The sequence below is a fragment of the Vipera berus genome, assembly GCF_964194415.1.
Source record: "Vipera berus genome assembly, chromosome: 2".
NCBI lineage: Eukaryota > Metazoa > Chordata > Lepidosauria > Squamata > Viperidae > Vipera > Vipera berus.
The window spans coordinates 284,536,977-284,559,055 of record NC_138203.1 but is presented as its reverse complement, the minus strand read 5'-3'; the positions used below and the strand labels follow the sequence as shown (position 1 = coordinate 284,559,055).

General features: G+C 44.7%; 1 protein-coding gene across 1 annotated transcript in view; it reads left to right on the top strand.

Moving 5' to 3' along the window:
- LOC308663043 (uncharacterized protein) overlaps nt 1-21,676 on the top strand; it is a 35,376-nt gene extending 13,700 nt beyond the window's left edge. Inside the window, exons 5-14 of the mRNA XM_081319185.1 lie at nt 6,234-6,346; nt 7,099-7,216; nt 10,413-10,679; nt 11,709-11,999; nt 12,097-12,381; nt 13,038-13,127; nt 13,325-13,467; nt 15,649-15,684; nt 18,443-18,474; nt 19,920-21,676. Coding sequence (XP_081175311.1) covers nt 6,234-6,346; nt 7,099-7,216; nt 10,413-10,679; nt 11,709-11,999; nt 12,097-12,381; nt 13,038-13,127; nt 13,325-13,398 — 1,238 coding nt within the window. The 3' untranslated portion in view covers nt 13,399-13,467; nt 15,649-15,684; nt 18,443-18,474; nt 19,920-21,676. The remainder of the gene's footprint in view (nt 1-6,233; nt 6,347-7,098; nt 7,217-10,412; nt 10,680-11,708; nt 12,000-12,096; nt 12,382-13,037; nt 13,128-13,324; nt 13,468-15,648; nt 15,685-18,442; nt 18,475-19,919) is intronic.
- Nucleotides 21,677-22,079: the final 403 nt, after the last annotated feature.

Here is a 22,079-nt window from a genome sequence, read left to right as displayed (position 1 = left end):
ACTTTTCCCTTTCAGATACATTTTTTTCATGTTAACTGTTTTTTTTTAAAATTTTTTGAAACTTAATAAAATATTTTTTTAAAAAAAAAAAGTTCAGGTATGTAAATTGAAAAGCTATTTGAGAACACCTCTAGAAATACTATTTGAGGGAAGGGTGAAGATCCTTGGGCCGATGAAGCAAGCAATCAGCTAAACAAATTCCTAAGGAAGTGCTACTCTTGGCTACTGTTACACACATCCTAAAAAGATCAGTCAAGTATGGAACTAATTGGTGTTCACTGGGGAAGACAGAAGGAAATCACAAGTCACAGTCATGACATCATGATTAGCAGTTGGCCGGGGGGGGTTACAAAACATCAATTTGGATCTGATGGAATTAGACTAATGCCCCCAACCATTGGGGCACCAGGAACCGGTTCCATGGAGAGAGATTTTGGACTGGAGGCAGTGGTGGGATTCAGCCAGTTCGCACCAGTTTGGCAGAACCGGTAGCTAATTTTCTGTTGCCCGGGCCCTGAATGGACTTCCAGAAGTGGCATCCACACAGAGAACTGGTTGTTCACACCTTTGAATCCCACCACTGACTGGAGGGGGTGTGGTTTCACATGCTGCCTGCATCCCATCGATGGGGCTTCATCCGGTTTCTGGCACGCCATGGCCCAGTGCCGGTCCACAGACAGAGTGTGTGTGTGGGGGGGAGGTTGGGGGCCCCTGAATTAGACCATATAAATACCACACAGAGAACAGCCCAAAGCACAGAGGGAAGTTCTCTGAGGATGGACTCCAGCACAAGTCCGAGAGCATGGAAGACACAAATCTCTGGTCCCGGTGACTGGCCCAGATTGGATCCTGCAATGTGATTCTAGGGCATGTGTAATTCACCTTTGTTCCTGATGGAATTAGGCTAGGTTCTGATATCTTAGGGATCACCTGCTGCTGGCGTCAACTTCCCTCCGCCCTGTGCGCTCCCACAGAGAGGGCCTCCTCAGGGTGCCACCGGTCAGAGAATGTCTGGTGGCCCCCAGGGGGAGGTCCTTCTCTGTGGGCGCCCCGGATTTATGGAATCATTTGCCGGTTGAGCTCCGGATGGCGCCCGACCTTCGCTCCTTCCAACGCGATCTGAAGACTTATTTGTTCAAACAAGCTGGCCTGGCCTGATGGGGGATGGGTTTAGGTTTTATTGCTATTTTAAATGTATTTTAATCTACTGTTTTAACTTGGGCATCTTGTTTAATTCTTTTTTAGTTTTTGTATTCCTGTACTTTAATGTTTGCCCTGTTCACCGCCCTGAGTCCTTCGGGAGAAGGGCGGTATACAAATAAAATTATTATTATTATTATTATTATTATTATTATTATTATTATTATTATTATTATTATTATTATTATTATTATTATTATTATTATTATTATTATTATTATTATCATCTCCAGGTGAAAATAGCCTAGGGCAGTGATGGCGAACCTTTTAGAGACCGAGTCCCCAAACTGCAACCCAAAACCCACTTATGTATCATTGGGTGCCGGTGAGCATGCCGGTGAGCCTTCCTTCCTCTTTCCTTCCTTTCTTTCCTTGCCTCCCTCCCTTTTTCTTTTCCTCCCTCCCCTTTCTTTCTTTCTTTCTTTCTTTCTTTCTTTCTTTCCCTCCCTCCCTCCCTCCCTCCCTCTCTCCAATTTCAAGACATATCAAAGGACGCCTGAGCCTATGGGAGCACAGGCATTTAACGTTGAGGATCACTAACGGTTCAAGCCACAAGGCCCCAAGTGTGGTTTCGTTTTGTGTCATGCCTGGATACATTTCCGTTTTTGGCCCCGAGGGTAACTTGCGAAGCAGCAGCGTCAGAGGCCAGCAAAGGTGAAGACAAGAAGCGGGAAGGTTTGGCAGGTGAGAAAGGGAAGATTTTATTTATTTATTTATTTATTTATTTATTTATTTATTTATTTATTTATTTATTTATTTTAAAAGTCGATTTAAAGAACTCCAGACCACTCTTACTTTATCCAGGCCACCGGGTGCGCCATCCGCGGGTGTTCGAGACAACGCCTGTTATCCCCAGGCCACAGGGGAAAAGGGGGATTGTAGTCCCGCGCAGGAAGCTAAGTTGGAATCAGATCACCCACCCGTGACGGGGGCAGGCGGGTCTCCCTCTTGGGGAACCGGGGCCACTGAACTGACCCGCTCCTCAGCCAACAAGAGCAGTTCCCATGATGCCTCGCCCACCAGCTAAGGGGCCGCTTCCTCCTGCTTGGGCGGGGTTGGACTAGATGACCTATGACGTCCCTTCCAACTCTTGTTATTCTACAGTATTCTATATTCCTCTGCGCATTCCGGGCTGGGCAGATTTTTGCCCCGAAGCCTCCTTCTGCTCCAGCTCCTTCCTTTTCCTGGCTCTCCAGGGGCTTCCCTTCCTTCTCCCCAAAGGGGAGAACCGACCTCCCCACCCCCCATTTCACTTTCCAGCGTTCGGTTCCTCCGGCACCTTTTGTAAACTTTCTCCTTCGGCCGCAGCCTTGTACCGATCCTTCGTCGCCAGCTGATCGGAATTGGATCCGGATGGGGCTCCCAGTGGCCTGCTTGGGGCTCCTGTCTCTGGTGGCGGTCCTATTGCTGCAGGGAGGATGCAAGGGAAAGAATAGCATAACATACATAGAACAGAACAGAACCTGGGAGGTCTTCTAGTCCAGCCCCCTGCTGAAGCAAGAGACCCTATACCATTTCAGACAAGTGACTGTCCAGTCTTTTCTTAAAGACCTCCAGTGATGAAGCACCCACAATGTCTGGAGGCAAGCTGTTCCACTAGTTAATTGTCCTCACTGTTAGGAATGTTCTCCTTGATTTCAGGTTGCTTCTCTCTTTGGTCAGTTTCCAACCATTGTTTCTTGTCTTGCCCTCTGGTGCTTTGGAAAATAAGTTGACCCCCTTCCTCCCTGCGGCACCCCCCCAAATACTGGAATACTGCTATCATGTTCCCTCTAGTCATTCTATTCTATTCTATTCTATTCTATTCTATTCTATTCTATTCTATTCTATTCTATTCTATTCTATTCTATTCTATTCTATTCTATTCTATTCTATTCTATTCTATTCCATTCCTAGAACTCTTTTCAGGATGGAAGTGTAGCTTTATTGTTCTTGTTGTTATTTGTGTTGTTATTATTATTATGACTGTATTATTTATGTTATTTATTGTTTTAATCTTTTTCCACAGAACTGAAGTGTATGCAGTTTAGAATCAACTGCAATTAAAGCAGTCTATATGCTTAGGTGAAAGGCTGACCAACTGACCCTAGCAGTTTACGAGTCCAGTTCCTACAACCACTGTTTGCTTATTTAAGTTCATATATACTTTTCTCTGTCACTTTCCTATCTCATGAGGTCCGCTTGGCAGGTCAAAGCCGAGCAAAGGACATCTTCACCTGTGAATCACTGTAGCTTTTGAAGGATCTGGTGTGTAGCTTGAAGTTGTTGGTGTCTTGACGACTCAAAAGCACGCACATGGAAGATGATTTGGCAAAGAAAGAAAGCTAGAATAATACTGGAGAAGAATTGGGGTTTCGACCTACTTATGAGAATTAAAATAGGATATACTTTCAATATAAGATATTGTTATGAATGGAGATAAAGAAAACCTTGATCATTTAAAATTTAGAAGTATAAATATTAAGAGTTAAATTTGAATATTGATTTGCTCATAAAAGTTACGTAAAGGTGATTAAGATATATATAAGCTAAAAAATGTATTGATGAATGTAATAAATATATCTTCACTTAGCAGTAAGAATGAAAATTATTAGCTTAAATATGAGATAAATGATATAAAGAGGAAAAGAGAGGAAGTATTAAACATTTAAAAAAAGAAATTTTGGTTACTAAATTTAAGATATTTGGAAATTATTAGAAAATAAGAATATTATATTACATTATTAATTTGTTGATGAAGATGGTAACTTAAATAGATAAGACCCGTGCCCTGAACACCAGATTTTGTGAGAAATTGTGATAAAGGAAATTGGGCTCATTTAAAACTTGGAAATGACAACTATTAAACGTTAAATTTAAATATCAATGGAAAATTAAAATTGGGAAAAATTCACTAGGTTATTGTCTAAAAGACTGAATGTTAAAAACAATTAAGATATATACATAAACCAAAAACTATTGATAAATGTAAAAGTTATTTTTCATTTGATTGATAGAATAAGAAGTGTATTAATTTAAATACCAGACAGTACATAGTAAGGGGAAAAGAGAGGAAACATTTACTGTAATAGCTTGTGATTTGTACTAATAATATTTGTATGTAATTGAATTATTGTAACTCAGCCGCCACGTTGCTTTTCAAAGATACAAATGTAACATTAGAAAATCAATAAAATTTTCAAAAAAAAAAGCCTAGTGGAGGAGATCATCACCTGTGAATAATAATAATAATAATAATAATAATAATAATAATAATAATAATAATAATAATAATAATAATAATAATAATAATAATAATAAGTAGTAGTAGTAGTAGTAGTAGTAGTAGTAGTAGTAGTTGGAAGGGACCTTGGAGGTCATCTAGTCCAACCCACTGCTAAGGCAGGAAACCCTATACCATTTCAGACAAATGGCTGGCCAGTCTCTTCTTAAAAACTTTCAGTGTTGGAGCATTCACCGCTTCTGGAGGCAGGTTGTTCCACTGGTTAATTGTTCTAACTGTCAGGAAGTTTCTCCTTAGTTCCAGGTTGCTTCTCTCCTTGACTAGTTTCCATCCATTGCTTCTTGTCCTGCTTTCAGGTGCTTTGGAGAATAGTTTGACTCCCTCTTCTTTGGGGCAGCCCCTGAGATATTGGAACACTGCTATCATGTCACCCCTCACCCTTCTCTTCATTAAACTACACATACCCAGTTCCAGCAACCGTTCCCTATATGTTTTAGCCTCCAGTCCCCCAATCATCTTTGTTGACCTTCTCTGTACCCTTTCTAGAGTCTTGACATCTTTTTTACATTGTGGTGACCAAAACTGGATGCAGTATTCCAGGTGTGGCCTTACCAAAGCATTGTAAAGTGGTATTAGTACTTCACATGATCTTGATTCTATCCCTGTTATTGCAGCCTAGTACTGTGTTGGCTTTTTTGGCAGCTGCAGCACACTGCTGGCTCATATTTAAGTGATTGTCCACTAGGACTCCGAGATCCCTCTCACAGTTACTACTATCAAGCAAGGTACCACCTATACCAGGGGTCTTCAAACCTGTCCCTTTTGTGACTTGTGGACTTCAACTCCCAGAATTCCTCAGCCAGTCACTCTGGCTGAAGAATTCTGGGAGTTGTAGTCCACAAGTCATAAAAGGGCCAAGTTTGAAGACCCCTGACCTATACTATAGCTGTGCATTTGATTTTTCCTGCCTAAATGTAGAACCTTACTTTTTTCACCATTGAATTTCATTTTGTTAGATAGTGCCCAGTGTTCAGGTCTGTCCACTGTAACTTCTGAAGGATCTGGTGTGTAGCTTGCAGTTGTCCACGTCTTCGCCATCAGAAAGAGCTCAGAGTTGTTTACAAGCTCACCCTGAGTCCTGTTAGCCTGCTTCCTAAGATCTCAGCATTCAAAGGAATACAGACCTAGCCCAGGGCTAGGCAACCTCGGCTCTTTTATTACTCGTGGACTTCAACTCCCAGAATTCCTGAGCCAGCATGGCTCAGCTTGGAAACCTCTCCTTTTCCCCCTCTCAGCATGGCCGGCTCAGGAATTCTGGGAGTTGAAGTCCACGAGTCATAAAAGAGGCGAGGTTGCCTACCCCTGGACTAGCCAAACCCAATTCCTGGCAGCCGTTCTTCATCTCTTTTAGTCTCCGGGCCTTGGATCATTTTAGTTGCTCTTCGGCAACGAAAAGTCTCCAAAGATAAAAACAAGAAAAGTCCAGTTGCCTCGCGAAAAAGCCCCTTTTGAGTCTGGACGCCTTACTTTCACTTTCACTCCTGGCTGAGAAAAGAAACGGGAATTGGTTTCCCCAGGGAAATGCCAAAGGCTCAGTGAAGCAGGAGGGGTGGAGCTGCGGGGAAGGAGGAGGGGTTTTTTTTTGGGGGGGACGGAAATGAGGGAAGAGCCAGGGCGGGATAGCGCTGCTTCCCTCCCCCCCCCTTTTCCCCCTTCCCTCCTTTCTCTTCAACCTGCCCCCCCAATGGCAAAACTCGCCGAAGACCCCCGCCTTCCCCTCCCCGAGTTACGTTTGGAAGGGCTGGCACTTAAACGCTGAGGCTCAGCCACGGTTCGAGCCGCCAGACGCCAAAAGTTTGGTTTCGTTTTGAGTCTGGCCTGGAGACGTTTCCGCTTCTGGCCCCGAGGGTAAAAGTTTGGCAGGTGAGAAAGAAAACATTAATATAATATTCTTATTTTCTAATAATTTCCAAATATCTTAAATTTAGTAACCAAAATTTCCTTTTTTAAAATGTTTAATACTTCCTCTCTTTTCCTCTTTATATTCGTTTTAAAGAACTGCAGACCGCTTTTATTTATCCAGGTCATCGGGTGTTCGAGACAACGCCCATCACCCCCAGGCCACAGGGGGAATGGGGATTGTAGTCCCCCCCACCCCCCCACGCAGGAAACTAGGTCGGAATCAGATCACCCACCCGTGACGGGGGCAGGCGGGTCTCCCTCTTGGAGAACCGGGGCCACTGAACTGACCCGCTCCTCAGCCAACAAGAGCAGTTCCCACGATGCCTCTCCCACCAGCTAAGGGGCCGATTCCTCCTGCTTGGGCGGGGGTGGGGGGGGGTTGGACTAGATGACCTATAGCAGCGTTTCCCAACCTTAGGAACTTGAAGATGCGTGGACTTCAACTCCCAGAATTCCCCAGCCAGCTGGCTGGGGAATTCTGGGAGTTGAAGTCCACGCATCTTCAAGTTCCTAAGGTTGGGAAACGCTGACCTATAGGGTCCCTTCCATCTCTGTGATTCTGTTCTATTCCGAGGCTGGGCTTCCTTCCACTCCGGCTCCTTCCCTTTCCTGACCCTTCCTTCTCCCCGAAGGGGAGAACTGACCTCCCCTCCCCTCCCCCCCCACGCCACTTTCACTTTGCGCCTTTTACAAACTTTCTCCTTCGGCCCCAGCCTCGTCCCGATCCTTCGTCGCCAGCTGACCGGGGCTGGATCCCGATGGGGCTCCCGGTGACCCGCTTGGGGCTCCTGTCCGCGGCGGCCGTCCTGTTGCTGCGGGGAGGATGCGCAGGTGAGTGGCCGAAGGAGGCGGGGCTAAAACCAGGCGGGGCGGCCCTGTTTTCCCCGTGGCCGCGAGTTCCAGAGGCTTCGCCCGTTTGGGGAAGCCAGGTTAGAGCCCACCCTGTCCATCTGAAATAAAGGTGTTAATCCTGCCATCCTGTTTCTGTGGGGAGGATGCCCAGGTGAGTTGCCGGTGGCCAGAGGGGGGGGCGGGGGTATGGAGATCTGACCCGGGCAGTCTGGTTTTCCTGTGGCAGTGAGTTCCAGAGGCTTCGCCGGGTGGGTTGTCTAGATTCAATCCCATCTGGTCTGTCTGAAATAAGTACACTTTTGTTAAACTCTTTGTAAAGGCGTTTGGCGTGGTTTTATACCTCCTGAGGTAAAATTGAAGGGGTACTAGAGGGCACCTAGTCGATCCCCCTTTTTGGACTATCACCGCATGATGTCTTTCCTGATATACCTACCCTAGATTTTAAGAGCAGGGAATATCCAACCCTGGCAACTTTAAGACTTCTGGACTTCAAGCCCCAGAATTCCTTAGCCAGCTATGCTGGGTGGAGAATTCTGGGAGTTGAAGTCCACAGCCATATGTCCGAAATGGTATAGGGTTTCCTGCCTGAGCAGGGGGTTGGACTAAATGACCTCCAAGGTTCCTTCCAACTTGATGATGATGATGATGTCTTAAACTTAACAAGTATGGAGACCCCTGTTTTAGAGTACAAGTGAGCCCAAAATTGGTATTGTTAAGTGAGACATTTATTAAATAATAATAATTTAATTTAATTTAATTTAATTTAATTTAATAATTTGATTTCTATACCGCCCTTCTCCCGAAGGACTCAGGGCGGTGAACAGGGCAATACACAATAAAAATCGAATACAAAAATTAAAAAACCATTAAACATCATGCCCATAAAATCAATACATATTAAAGTTAAAACTAGTTTTAAAAACCCAACCCCATCCCGTCAGACCAGGCCAGCTTGTTCGAAAAAGAATGTTTTGAGATCGCGCCGGAAGGAGCGAAGGTCGGGGGCCATCCGGAGCTCAACCGGTAGGCGGTTCCAAAGGTCTGGCGCACCCACAGAGAACGCTCTCCCCCTGGGGGTCACCAATCAGCATTCTTTGATTGGCGGCACCCTGAGGAGGCCCTCTCTGTGGGAGCGCACTGGACGGAGGGAAGTTGACGCCGGCCGCAGGTGTTGCCGTAGGTAATCCGGACCCATGCCATGAAGGGCTTTGTAAGTCATAACTAACACCTTGAACCTCACCCGGAGAGCAACCGGTAGCCAATGCAGCTCGCGGAGCAAAGGTGTAACATGGGAGTATCGGGAAACTCCCAAGACAACTCGCGCGGCCGCATTCTGCACCAGTTGGAGTCTCCGGGTGGACCTCAAGGGCAGCCCCATGTAGAGAGCATTACAGTAGTCTAGACGAGAGGTTACGAGCGCATGAGTGACTGTGCGCAAGGCATCCCGGTCTAGATAGGGCCGCAACTGGCGCACCAGGCGAACCTGGGCAAAGGCCCCCCTAGTCACAGCTCCAATATGCTCTTCCAAAGAGAGCTGTGAGTCTAGAAGGACCCCCAAGTTGCGGGCCCTATCTACGGGGGGTAATAGCTCACCCCCCATGGCCAATGATGGAATAATTGGAATTTCCCGGGATGCCGGCACGAACAGCCACTCAGTCTTGTCAGGGTTGAGTCGAAGCCTGTTCCTCCCCATCCAGACCCGGACCGCCTCCAGGCAACGGGACATCACGTCGAGGGCATCACTGGGGTGGTTTGGGGTCGAAATAATAATAATAATAATAATAATAATAATAATAATAATAATAATAATAATAATAATAATAATAATAATAATAATAATAATAATAATAATAATAATAATATAAAGTTGGAAGGGACCTTGGAGGTCATCTAGTCCAACCCCCTGCTCAGGCAGGAAACCCTATACCATTTCAGGCAAATGGCTGTCCAGTCTCTTCTTAAAAGCCTCCAGTGTTGGAGCATTCACCACTTCTGGAGGCAGGTTGTTCCACTGGTTAATTGTTCTAACTGTCAGGAAGTTTCTCCTTAGTTCTAGGTTGCTTCTCTCCTTGACTAGTTTCCATCCGTTGCTTCTTGTCCTGCTTTCAGGTGCTTTGGAGAATAGCTTGGCTCCCTCTTCTTTGTGGTAGCCCCTGAGATATTGGAACACTGCTATCATGTCACCCCTCACCCTTCTCTTCATTAAACTACACATACCCAATTCCAGCAACTGTTCCCTATATGTTTTAGCCTCCAGCCCCCTAATCATCTTGGTTGCTCTTCTCTGTACCCTTTCTAGAGTCTCGACATCTTTTTTACATCGTGGTGACCAAAACTGGATGCAGTATTCCAGGTGTGGCCTTACCAAGGCATTGTAAAGTGGTATTAGTACTTCACTTGATCTTGATTCTATCCCTCTGTTAATGCAGCCTAGCACTGTGTTGGCTTTTTTGGCAGCTGCAGCACACTGCTGGCTCATATTGAAGTGATTGTCTACTAAGACTCCGAGATCCCTCTCACAGTTACTACTATTGAGCAAGGTACCACCTATACTATACCTCTGCATTTGATTTTTCCTGCCTAAATGCAGAACCTTACTTTTTTCACCATTGAATTTCATTTTGTTAGATAGTGCCCAGTGTTCGAGTCTGTCCAGATCCTCCTGTATCTTAAGCCTATCTTCTGGAGTATTGGCTATTCCTGCCAGCTTGGTGTCGTCTGCAAATTTGATGAGTTCCCCATCTATCCCCTCATCCAAATCATTAATGAGTTTTGCCCCATTCTACGACTTTTGTCGCTGCCTTTGTTAAGCCAATCACCGTCGTTCTTCAATTAGTAACACCGCTGATAAGCGAATCTGGCTTCCCCATTCACTTTGCTCGTCAGAAAGTCGCAAAAAGGACACAAATATGAGTCGGTTGCCAAGCATCTGAACTTTGATCACCTGACCGTGGGGAAGCTGCGACGGTCGTAAGTGTGAAAAATGGTCATAAGTCCCTTTTTTCACGGCCGTTGTAACTTTGGTCACTAAATGAACTGTTGTAAGTTGAGGACCAGCTGAATTGAGGCTTTCTCTAAAAAGGGGGACCGGTTTCAAATAAAAAGAGGGGGGGGTTAAAAGTGCGCTTTTGGGTACCCCTCTCCCAAATTTCCTTTCCCCCGCTGCTATTTTCAGGCACCTCCCATTCGTTGCGCATTTTCTACACACTGGTCATGGGCTCCAACCAGGATGTGCCCCACTACATTGTGGTGGCATATGTGGATGACCAGCTGGCTGCACGTTTTGACCCCCCCACAAGAAGAATGTTGCCTCAAATGGCCTGGCTTCATAAAATGGAGGACTCCCATTTCTGGGATCTGTCATCACGGAGAGTGAGCACCACTGAGAGGAGATTCAAAACGGACCTCGCCATCTTGCACAACCACCATAACTCCAGCAGAGGTAAGGTAAGATAAGGTAAGATACAAGATATAAGACAGGTCTTCAAACTTGGCCCTTTTATGACTTGTGGACTTCAACTCCCAGAATTCCTCACCCAGCTTGCCTGGCTGAGGAATTCTGGGAGTTGAAGTCCACAAGTCATAAAAGGGTCAAGTTTGAAGAGCCCTGATATACAATATAAGATATAAGACATAAGATATAAGATGGGTTTTCAACTTGGCCCTTTTATGACTTGTGGACTTCAACTCCCAGAATTCCTCAGCCAGCCAACCTGTCATTTTTTACTCTGAGCACACTGACCCAAATTAAAAATGAAATTCTGTTGCCTGCTCTCAAAAGAAAGAATATATCTACCCATACGCATACCTGCTACACATATACACATGCTATATACATATACATGTACATATACCGGTACATATACCGGTTCATATACCTATACCTATACCTATACTGGTACATATACATGTACATATACATGTACATATTCATAAACATGTACATATACATATAGATACCACCCTATTCCCGAAGGACTCAGGGCAGTTTACAGGGCAAAATTTAAAAACAATACAGTATAAAATTAAAATAAAATTAAATTAAGTATAGCCCCCAAAAATTAAAATCACAACTTAAAATCATTAAAACCCCTCAGTCCAGGCCAGATAGCTCAAAGAGCCAGGTTTTTAGGGCCCGGCGAAACGAACGAAGGTCAGAGGCAGTCCGGAGTTCCGTTGGTAGTTGATTCCATAGGGCAGGCGCTCCCACTGAGAACACCCTCCCCCTGGGGATCGCCCGCTGGCAATCCTTGACCAGCGGTACCCTGAGGAGGCCCTCCCTGTGGGAGCGCACAGGACGATGGGAAATTGACGCTGCCAGCAGGTGCTCCCTCAGATAATCTGGGCCCATGCCATTTAGGGCTTTATAGGTCATCACCAGCACCTTGAATCATCTTAGTTGCTTTTCTTTGTACTTTTTCCAAAGTCTTAACATCTTTTTTTGTAATGTGGTGACCAAAACTGGATGCAGGAATTCACAGCTGGCAGCGTGTGATCGGCTGTGATCTGAGCAAAGATGGCCACAAGAGCGGGGTTTACCAGTATGGCTACGATGGGGAAGACTTCATCAGCCTGGATCAGAAGACCCTCACCTGGACCGCAGTCGACATCCGTGCTCAGGTGACGAAGAGAAGGTGGGAAGCTGAACCGTTCATCGCCCAGAGCAGGAATAACTTTTTGGAGCAGGAATGTATTGAGCTGCTTCAGAAATGCATGATATATGGAAAGGAATCTCTGCTGAGGATAGGTGAGGGAGCCAAAGGTTGGTGACATCGCAGGAGAGCACCAGATTGCTGGTACAATGTCTCCGTACTATACCTGTGCAGTCTTAAAATATGTCGGTGTTGTGTTGTCTACAGAGCCCCCAGTGGTGAAAGTAACTCGCCGCACCCAGTACAACGGCGTGGAGACGCTCGTCTGCAGAGTCTACGGCTTTTATCCCAAGGAGATGGATGCCACCTGGAGGAAGGATGGGGAAGTCTGGGAGCAAGACACCTTCCGGGGTGGTGTCCTTCCAAACTCAGATGGGACCTACCATGCCTGGCTGAGCATTGAGGTTGACCCAAAGGAGAGGGACCGCTATCGGTGCTACGTGGATCATGCCGGGTTTCCGGAACCTCTGATTGTGGCCTGGGAGGAGCCTGGTGAGAGAAGAGGGGGGTGTCACCAGTTGAATCAGAATCAGAATAGAGCTGGAAGAGACCATGGAGGTCTGCTAGTCTATCCCCGTGCTCAAGCAGGACATCCTATACCAGGGGTAGGCAACCTTGGCTCTTTTATGACTCGTGGACTTCAACTCCCAGAATTCCTGAGCCAGCATGGCTCAGCTTGGAAACCTCCCTTTTCCCTCACATGGCTGGCTCAGGAATTCTGGAAGTCCACAAGTCATAAAAGAGCCAAGGTTGCCTACCCCTGTCCTATACCATTTCAGACAAGTGGCTGTCTAGTCTCTTCTTAAAAACCTCCAGTGATGAAGCACCCACAATGTCGGAAGGCAAGCTGTGCCACTGGTTAATGGTCCTCATGGTTAGGAAGTTTCTCCTTAGTTCCAGGGTGCTTCTCTCTTCGATCAGTTTCCAACCATTGTTTCTTGTCTTGCGTTCAGGTGCTTTGGAAAATTAAGTTCTATGCTCTTTCCCCCCTCTCCGTGGGTCCACAAAGCCAGAAAGGTTGGGGACCCCTATTGTAGAGCACCATGCCTTAGTTACCTCAGTCTTGGTGCCCTCTTGCTAAGACCGGGAAACTAGGGAAGAAAAATCCCAGGTCACCTCTAGTCATTTTACCCTTTTTTCTAACACAGTCTTCGTGCCCAACATGGGGCTTGTGGCCGGAGTCACGGGGCTTGTGGTGGCCACAGTCTTCATTGCTGCTGGAGTGATTGTCTACATCAGTAAGTATCTCCTGGGTGGACACAGGGTGTGTCATTCACAAAACATGTGGGAGGAGCTCCCAGCCGCCATACCCCCAAACCCGTATTTCCCACAAGCTTCCCGATCAGGCTCATCACTCTGAACATGGCCTCCAAACCTACTGAAGATCCTGGAGGCATTGTCTACGTAAGATCCTAAGATAATGTTTCTCAACCAGGTCAACCAGACTACGAGTGGACCAACTCCCAGAGTTCCCCAGCCAGCACCCTGTCCACACATCTTTCAAATTGACATGGTTGAGAAACGTCGCTCTAAGCCAGTGATGGCTAACCTTTTAGAGACCAAGTGCCCAAGTGCTTGGTGCGTGTGGCCCATTGGATGGGTGTGGCTATATATATATCTTATTTCCTGTTTTCAGCCTAACCCAAGGCCATCAACAGGCTGTAGTCACAACAGTGACAGCTCATATTTGTGTAAATTTTTTCCCCTTTAATTCTTTGTTAGCAATCCAAAAAATTTACATATACATACATACACACACACACAGACAGACAGACAGACAGACAGATAGATAGATAGATAAGACGTGTATTCTGAACATTAGATTTTGTGATGAATTGGGAATTTTGGTTATTTAAAACTTGTAAATTATAAGTATCAAATGTTAAATTTAAATATTAACGGGAAACTCAAAATTGGGAAAAAATAATTAGGACTGATTATAAAGACTGTTAAAATAACTGTATATGTATAAGCTAAAAATTACTGATAAATGTAAGAATGTTATTTTTATTTCATTGATATAATAAGAATCATATTAGTTTAAACATGAGACAGTAAATACTAAGGGGAAAAGAGAGGAAATATTTAATTATCGATTAACTCAGCCGCCACGTTGCTTTTTAAATACTTAAATATAAAATTAGAAAATCAATAAAACATTAAAAAAACACTTGGGGAGGCTGGCCCGGCAACCTTACCCTGCGTAGGTATTGATGCAGGTTGCTTATGGACGGGACTGAAGGCCTAGGACTGGGGCAATGGCGCACGTGTCCACAGGGCTCTGTGTGCCGCCTTTGGCACACGTGCCATAGGTTCACCACCACGGCTCTGAGCCATAATGCTGAGGTTGGTTTGTTTTTGAGCATGTTGCCTGGATGTCAATCTCCAGCCCTAATAACCAAATAAAGTCCAGGATTTCTTTCATTTCCGAAAATCTTGTTGGTTTATTGAATACATGGCATGGTATGGGCGAAGGAAAAATAACTCTAAAATCCAAAGACATCTAACCAAAGCATATAAACAATCACATTCCCAGCCAAACATCACAGATGTCCATGTAGTTCATGTAAACACCTTCTCATTGTTTGGAGAACTGTCTGCTATCTTCTTTACAGTGGTTAGAATGTCCTTCAAAAGTTTCCACGCATCTTTTTGCTCAACAAACGTCTGCAGAACTGGAGAGTTTTCGTTTCTCGAACTAACCCATTCAAAGCCTCGTCTCTCCCACCCCCATCCCCTTACTCTAATGACAAGATGAAAACAATAAGGCATGTAGCTGCCAGGTTTTCATTCTTGATACTGAACTTGTTAGTTTTGGTACACAACCTGGGAGCTCCATATCTAAGTCATCTTCGCAGGCTTCAAGAAACAGAGCAGAGCTGGGCTTATGTAGTGTTGGGATGGGAGACCACCAAGAAATTCAGAGGTAAGCTGAAATTGGGAAGCCCAAGAACTAATCAACATTGATCCTGTGTAGCTTCTTCAATCCTGCCGAGGTCAGCTGGGGACATGCTCACACCCTGCATTTGGGGACCATTCCCTTTTTCCAAGTGGGTTTTCTGACGTCCACAGTCCAGCCCACAGCTTTCTGATGCTGTTCTGATTCAGTGTCAGCCTGTGCTCCCAGCAGCTGAGTCTGATGAATCTGAGGAGGAGGAGGAGGGGTTTGGAGAGCCTTTGGTGTAAGAGGGAGGCTATGATGCACTGCAGGACTCTCAGCCTGGCCCCTCCAGTCATGTTCCTCATGAGGCTCAGCTGTGTGAGTACGAGGTGTCGGACTCAGAAGAGTCACAGCTGAATCTGTTCAGAGACGCTAGAAGCAGAAGGCGATCCAGCAGAGCAGAGCAGAGAAAATCAATGAGGCAACTCAGTGAGAGGAGGAGAAGGCAGTGAGAAGCCACGCCTTGGGACTGATAATAAAATGGGAAGGCAACCGTTTGGAGACATTCTAAGGGAATCTTGGTCTGCTCTTGACACTTCTGTTTAACTCTTGTTTGTTGACTCTTGTTTGATACTTTGATTCATTTATTGAAGGAAATATTCTGTTGTTTTTTTAGTTTGAACTGTAAATAAATTTGGGTTGGGTTTTTCCAGCTTATTGACTATAAAAGGGGTTGCAGGGCCCATCATAAGCTGGAACAGAACAGATGCTGCTGGGGGAAGCATGAAAGCTCTGAACTTCTACCAAAGGCCGATGGGGAAAATGAAGGCTCTCTTAAGTGGGAACATCGTCACTGACTTCTTGATTCTGTTTTGCAGAAAAATGTGGCAGAAACGCATACAGAACGGCATCAGGTGAGTGACCTTGAAATGTAATTTTGGTACAAGTTGCCTTTGGGATGGAAGGGGGAAACGATCCCGATTAGCTCAAATGAAGCTGTGGCAGATTTACACCTTCCCTGCCAATGAGAAATATATATATATATTTATTTTAATTCCATTTATATCCCGCCCTTCTCCGAAGACTCAGGGCGGCTTACAAGCTTAGCATATAGGATCTTGCTACATTCAGGCAGTCCTCAGCCTACAACCATTCATTTAGTGACCCTTTGAATTTACAACAGTCCTGAAAAAAGTGACTTATGACCATTTTTCACACCTAAAACCTTCGCAGCATCCCCACAGCCGTGTGATCAAAAGTTGGATGCTTAGCTCCTGTCTCGTATTTATCGTGGTTGACTTGTCCCAGGGGTCACGTGATCCCCTTTGGCGACCTACTGACAAGCAAAGTCAATGGGGAAGCCAGATTCATTTAGCAACCATGTTACTAACTTAACAACTGCAGTGATTGACTTAACAACTGTGGCAAGAAAGGTCAGAAAATCGGCCAAAGGCCATTGAACAACTGTCTTGCTTAGCAACACAGGTTTTGGTCTCCATTGTGTCCTAAATCAAGGATTATCTGTAGAAGTAAGTTTGTATGTATCCATTTATTTGATTTATTCATTAGAATTTTCTAAACTGCCCAGCAGTCAAATCTCTCGGGGCAGTTCACAATAAAACACACAACCAAAAATTGAGCGAAATATATACAAGCTGTAGCAAAGGTCAGGCCCCATTGGCGAAGCACAATATGTTTTACTAATTTTTCCCCCAACCTTGATCCAGAGACAAAACTCTAGAGATAGAAAAGTGGCAATAAATGAAACTAATTCTTGAGGGGTGCATAATAACCCCCCCCCCGAAACTTTGCATAAGAGTTTGTTTGAGGAAAAGACAGGAAAGTAATGCTGGAGCAGGCTTACTTGTGGTGGGGCCAACATAAGCAAAACGATAAACGTGGTCAGTTTTTTGCAGGAGAACACACATACACACACACACATACACACACACCATCCAAGGCAGGGGTGTCAAACTGCCGGCCCGTGGACGTGTCATCCCAAAACCACACCCACTCCATTGCCGGCAATGGAGAAAAAGCTCCGATACATTGTGCAACATCACGTGACGTCGCGAGTTTGACATGTCTGATCCAAGGTATTTTCATAGGCAACGATAGGGGCCATCATCTTTGCCTTCCTGCTATGTTTTAGAAAAATTACTACCGAGGCCTGACAGTATTTGATTGCATTGGGCTTGTTTGGTTTTTTTTAACAATGTCCATCACATTCATACAGAACAGATTTTGCCAAACCCTATTCTAGAGCAGGGCTCTCCAAATTTGGCAACTTTAAGTCTTCTGGACTTCAACTCCCAGAATTCCCCAGCTAGCATGAAGACTTGAAGTCCATAAGTCATAAAGTTGCCAAATTTGGAAATCCCTGTTCTAGGTCAGAGGTCCCCAACCTTTTAGGTACCAGGCACCGGTTCCGTGGAGAGAGGCTTTTCGGTGGACCGGAGGGGGCGTGGTTTTGTGTGCTGCTTGCATCCCACAGATGGGGCTTTCCTTGTTTGTGTGGACCGGTTGCTGGCATGCCATGGCCCGGTGCTGGTCCACAGAACGTGGGTTGGGGACCCCTGTTCTAGGGTATATGATGGTTGATGGGAGATGACAGATAGCAAAAGGAAATTATGTTTGTTTTTTTACAAAAAGTGTACACATGGGAGATATCTGAGTTTTGCATTTCTTGTGTGTGATCCCTTAGATATATTGTCTGACTAAAGGGGACACTCCAGTGATGGGCCTTATCTGGGATGACAATGAAGATACTTACAGGGAAGAGATGAAGGCTCTGGTGGACTGGTGCAATAAAAGTAACCTGGTTCTAAATGCTAATAAAACAAAAGAGATCATTGTAGATTTTAGAAAGAGCCAGCATAGCCGTACTCCACTCTGTATCAAGGCTGCAGATGTGGAGGTGGTCAACAGTATTAAGTATCTGAGGGTGCAGATAACTAACAGTCCAACTTGGTCTCTCCACACCTTATCCTTAGCGAAGTGTGCAAACCAGCATATGCATTTCCTGTGTTGGATGAAGAGAGAACAGCTTTCTTCTTCTGTCCTGGCCACTTTTTACAGAAGCAGGATTGAGAGCATCTTAAACTGCATCACTGTTTGGTTTGGTGGCAGCAGTGCCTCAGATAGAAGGTCCATACAGAGAGTGGTGAGGACAGCTGAGAAGGTTATAGGAAGCTTGCTTCCCATTATTCAGGATACTGCTTATAATGCTTAGAGCTCGAAGCATTGTTAGAGGTCCCACACGCCCACTTTACAGACTGTTTCTGTTGCTCCTCTGGGAGGAGGTTTAGAAGTATTTCTAGTAGGACTGCCAGATTCTGTAACAGCTTTGTTCCCTATGGCATCCATCTGGTAAATTTGCAAGATTCATTTTTCTCATCATGTATATGTATACATCTGAACTAGACTGTGTTGTATCTCTGGGCCACATATCTGTGTGCGGGGGGGGGGGGATATGCATTATTTATTTATTTATTTATTTATTTATTTATTTATTTATTTATTTATGGTCATGTTTATGCAGTGTACATTGAGAGCTATATGCAATGAAATCTCATTTTAATGTATGCTGATTAGTGTATATTTAAAGTGACAATGAAGTTATTATTCTATTCTGTTCACCCTGAGTCTTGATTTTTCTCATCTTTGTTACAGCCAGCATATAGGATTTTGAAAATTCTCCAGTGGTAAGTCGTTCACGCAAGGCTGTAGGATCACGTCTCTTTCATCAGAGGGAAAAAAATTAAAATCCTCAGGTCTGCAACAAAACGTTCTGTTCATTCATTCATCACGTTTATGCAGCCATCCATCTCATTGAAAGCAACTGGGTGGTGCACGGTGATTATGTTGTAGCATTCTCCCCCATCCCATTAACAATGAGATTGCCTTATCGGGACCCCTTGTCAGCTTGAATGCAGCGTGTTGTACTCTTCTTCAGGATTTGCAAAGGGGAAAACAAGGAAGTGGGTTCCATGGCTGAAGCAAGATTGGAATTCGGGTCTTCTCTCTCCTAGTCCATTAACATTCTCTGTAATGTTACTTGTGAAAAACCATGAGTGGAAGGGAAGAGGAAATGCCTCCTTGGGAAGGGTCAGATAAGAGAGGCCTTAGCCCACAGCTGCATTATGGACAGACTGAGAAGCTCAGGGAAAAATAGTTTCTTAGGCTGTGAAGGAGACTGCAAGAAATTTGTGCCTTCAGACTTGCAAGATTCTGTTAATGTAGCATTTTGGTAATGTCTCCTGTCTGATCTACTTGGGAAATTGGACATTACCCCACCTGGCTCTCAGTAATGATATCTGTAGAAGCTCTTGGTTCAACACCATTCTGCCATTTTCTTATTCTGTTATATATCCCCTTGAGCCCAAAGATGCTTTTTCATGAGGCAACTGGACTTTCTTGTTTTTCTTTGAAGACATTTCGCTTGTCATCAAAGAAGCTGCTTTAGCTCTGACTGGATGGTGGGGAATGGAAAGATTTATATTTGTTGCAGACAGCTGGTCATTTGCCTTCCTTTAGAAAGTCATTGAGGCCACCTGGCGGTTTATCTGTGTCTTCAGGGTCACCCGGGTAGTGCAAATGGGTGTTGAGACTTCTTGGAAGTATTGAAAGGCTGGAGATAGATGACATCGTATCCCTCCCCCTCTGTTGAGAGAGGGCTGTTCAGTTTTGACCTAGATGGCCTCTTTGATCCCTCTTTCAAGCCAGCGGTCCTCTCTTTCCAACAGAGGGGGAGGGATACAACATTATCTGTCTTCAGTCTACAACACAGTCCTTTTAACAGTTCCAAGAAAACTCCATATTCATTTGCACTACTCAGGTGACCCTGACGACACAGATAAACCACTGAGTGGCCTCAACAACTCTCTAAAAGGATGCAAATGACCAGCTGTCTGCAAGGAGTATAAATCCTTCCACTCCCCACCATCCAGTCAGAGCTGAAGAAGCTTCTTGGAGGAGAAGTGAAACATCTTCAAAGAAAAGCAAGAAAGTCTAGTTGCCTCCTGAAAAAGCACTTTTTGGGACAACCATGGCTTGGATGACTGAGAATCTCCATAGATGTTTAGGTTACTAAACTATTTTTTGTCCCATGATGATTGCATGTATAAGTCACTGCCATTTTTCTTGGCAGGATTTCAGAAGTGGTTTGCTGTCACCACCTTCCTAGGCTTGTGGGAAGTCAGCCCGCCAGAGAAGGAAATATTGAAAGGGCAGAAAAATATATTTCCTCAAAGGATCTTAAAGAGGCAGAAAAGCATGCCTGGTTTTCTTAATAGACCCAAGTCGCCTTCCCCCAAGCAGAAACCAGCTCTGTAGAAATGCAGATGTAAATCCAGGAAGATTGAAGCTATAAGATTAAGAAGACAAAGACACCTAAAATGTACATACCCCACCCAAACTCTAAGAGTCATCAGCCACGGTCCCAGGGAAGCAGGATACGACATTTGGGAAACAATAGGATTAACCCATCACTATCAGAACACCAGAAAGGCACACTCAGACTCAGGTCAAAGTTCATGCCAAACGAACAACTCCAAACAAAAGGCTCCAGAGGGTATAAAAACCCACTCCCTACATGTGCTCACTCCTTTTTTTGCTCTTTTCCGCCAGAGCCATCTTCCTGTCTGGCTCTCCTCTTCAATAAACTACAATCTTCTTCCTAAAGCAGTCGCCATGTTTATTCCCAGCTTGGACCGAATCACGATGAAGATTTTTCTTTCAACAGCCTGAAAGAGAAGGACTGAGTCAGTCACCTAGCTGGCTTTGTGCCAAATGTGGAACTAGAATTCGGAGCTTCCCAGTTTCTAGTTTGGGCCTTGAACAGTTATATCACATTGTCTTCCAATGCAGGTAATCCTGGACTTACCACCACAACTGAGCTGAAAATCTCCGTTAGTGAGACGTTTGTTTAGCGAGCTTTGCCCCATTTTACGACCTTTCTTGCTTTTGCTGTTAAGTGAACCGCTGCAGTTGATTCACTTAGTAACCCAGTGGCTAAGTGAATCTGGCCTCCCCCTTGACTTTGCTTGTCGTAAGGTCGCTAAAGGGGATCATGCCACCTTGGCACTTTGCAACCGTCATAAGTGTGAACCGGTTGCCAACCCTCTGATTTTTGATCGCCTGATCGTGGGGATGCTGCAAAGGTTGGAACTGAAACAGTCCTAAGTCACTTTTTTCAGTGCCATTGTAACTTCAGAACAGTCACTAACAAACTGTTGTAAGTTGCGGGTGACCTATACTAAGCCAACCAATCATAAAACAACAGTACACTGAATTTTTAAAATGAATAATAAGGGTGGGAGAGGAATGGCCCCACTCTATGTAGAATGAGGTTTTGACTCGTGAATTAAACGAGTCATCAGAGTTTAGCACTCCCTTGAAGCATTAACTAGGTTGGGGCAAACATGCTGCATTCAGATATGTTCGTTCAGCTTCTGTAATCTGTGCACAGAACTGAATCGTGGATTGGTTTAACACTCTCTCTCTCACACACACACCAAATTTAGCAGGCAAATGAATGAGAGTACTGGAATTTTCATCGAACTAGTTAAACATGCCACAGAATGTCAGAGTCAGGGGGATTTAGAGGTCAGCTAGTTGACCCCTCTCCCCGATATTCGTACAAACATCAGCACTGTGTTTGGTTATGCCTTCATCCAGGTCTTTGTGCCCCCTAATCTGATGTTCCCCCAGATAAATTGGGATTAGGTTTCCCAACCAGCATCATTCGAGGATTAAGGAAGGTTGAAGCTTATCTATTATTTATATTTTTATATTTGATTGTTTTAAATTAGGTAACTTTTTTTTACAGTATTATTCTTTAAAGGTTGTAAGCTTGTGAAAAGTTGTTCATAAACCTAATAAAATATTCGGTCTGTCTTTACATCATTGGCATCAATTCATTGGCAAGGAAGAAAATGGTAATTAATTCTAAAAGGCCCAGAGTCATTTAGGGGAGATGGGTGGTGTACGATGAATAAATAAAAAAGGAACTTGTTGAGTTGTGATTCAGGGCTATATACTCTGTTTGAGCGAGCGAAAAATCTTTTTCAGCGTTACAAATTTTTACAAAATTGCATTCGGAATTTATTTGCAAAACGCCACGACGTTGTGTTGAGCTCAAGGCTGAACGGATGTCTTTTGCAGAGGTTACAATCCATGGTCAAAGGTGGCCACTTTTAAGACTTGTGGACTTCAACTCCCAAGATTCCTCAGCCAGCCATGCTGGCTGAGGAATCCTGGGAGTTGAAGTCCACAAGTCTTAAAGTGGACATCTTTGGAGACCCCACCT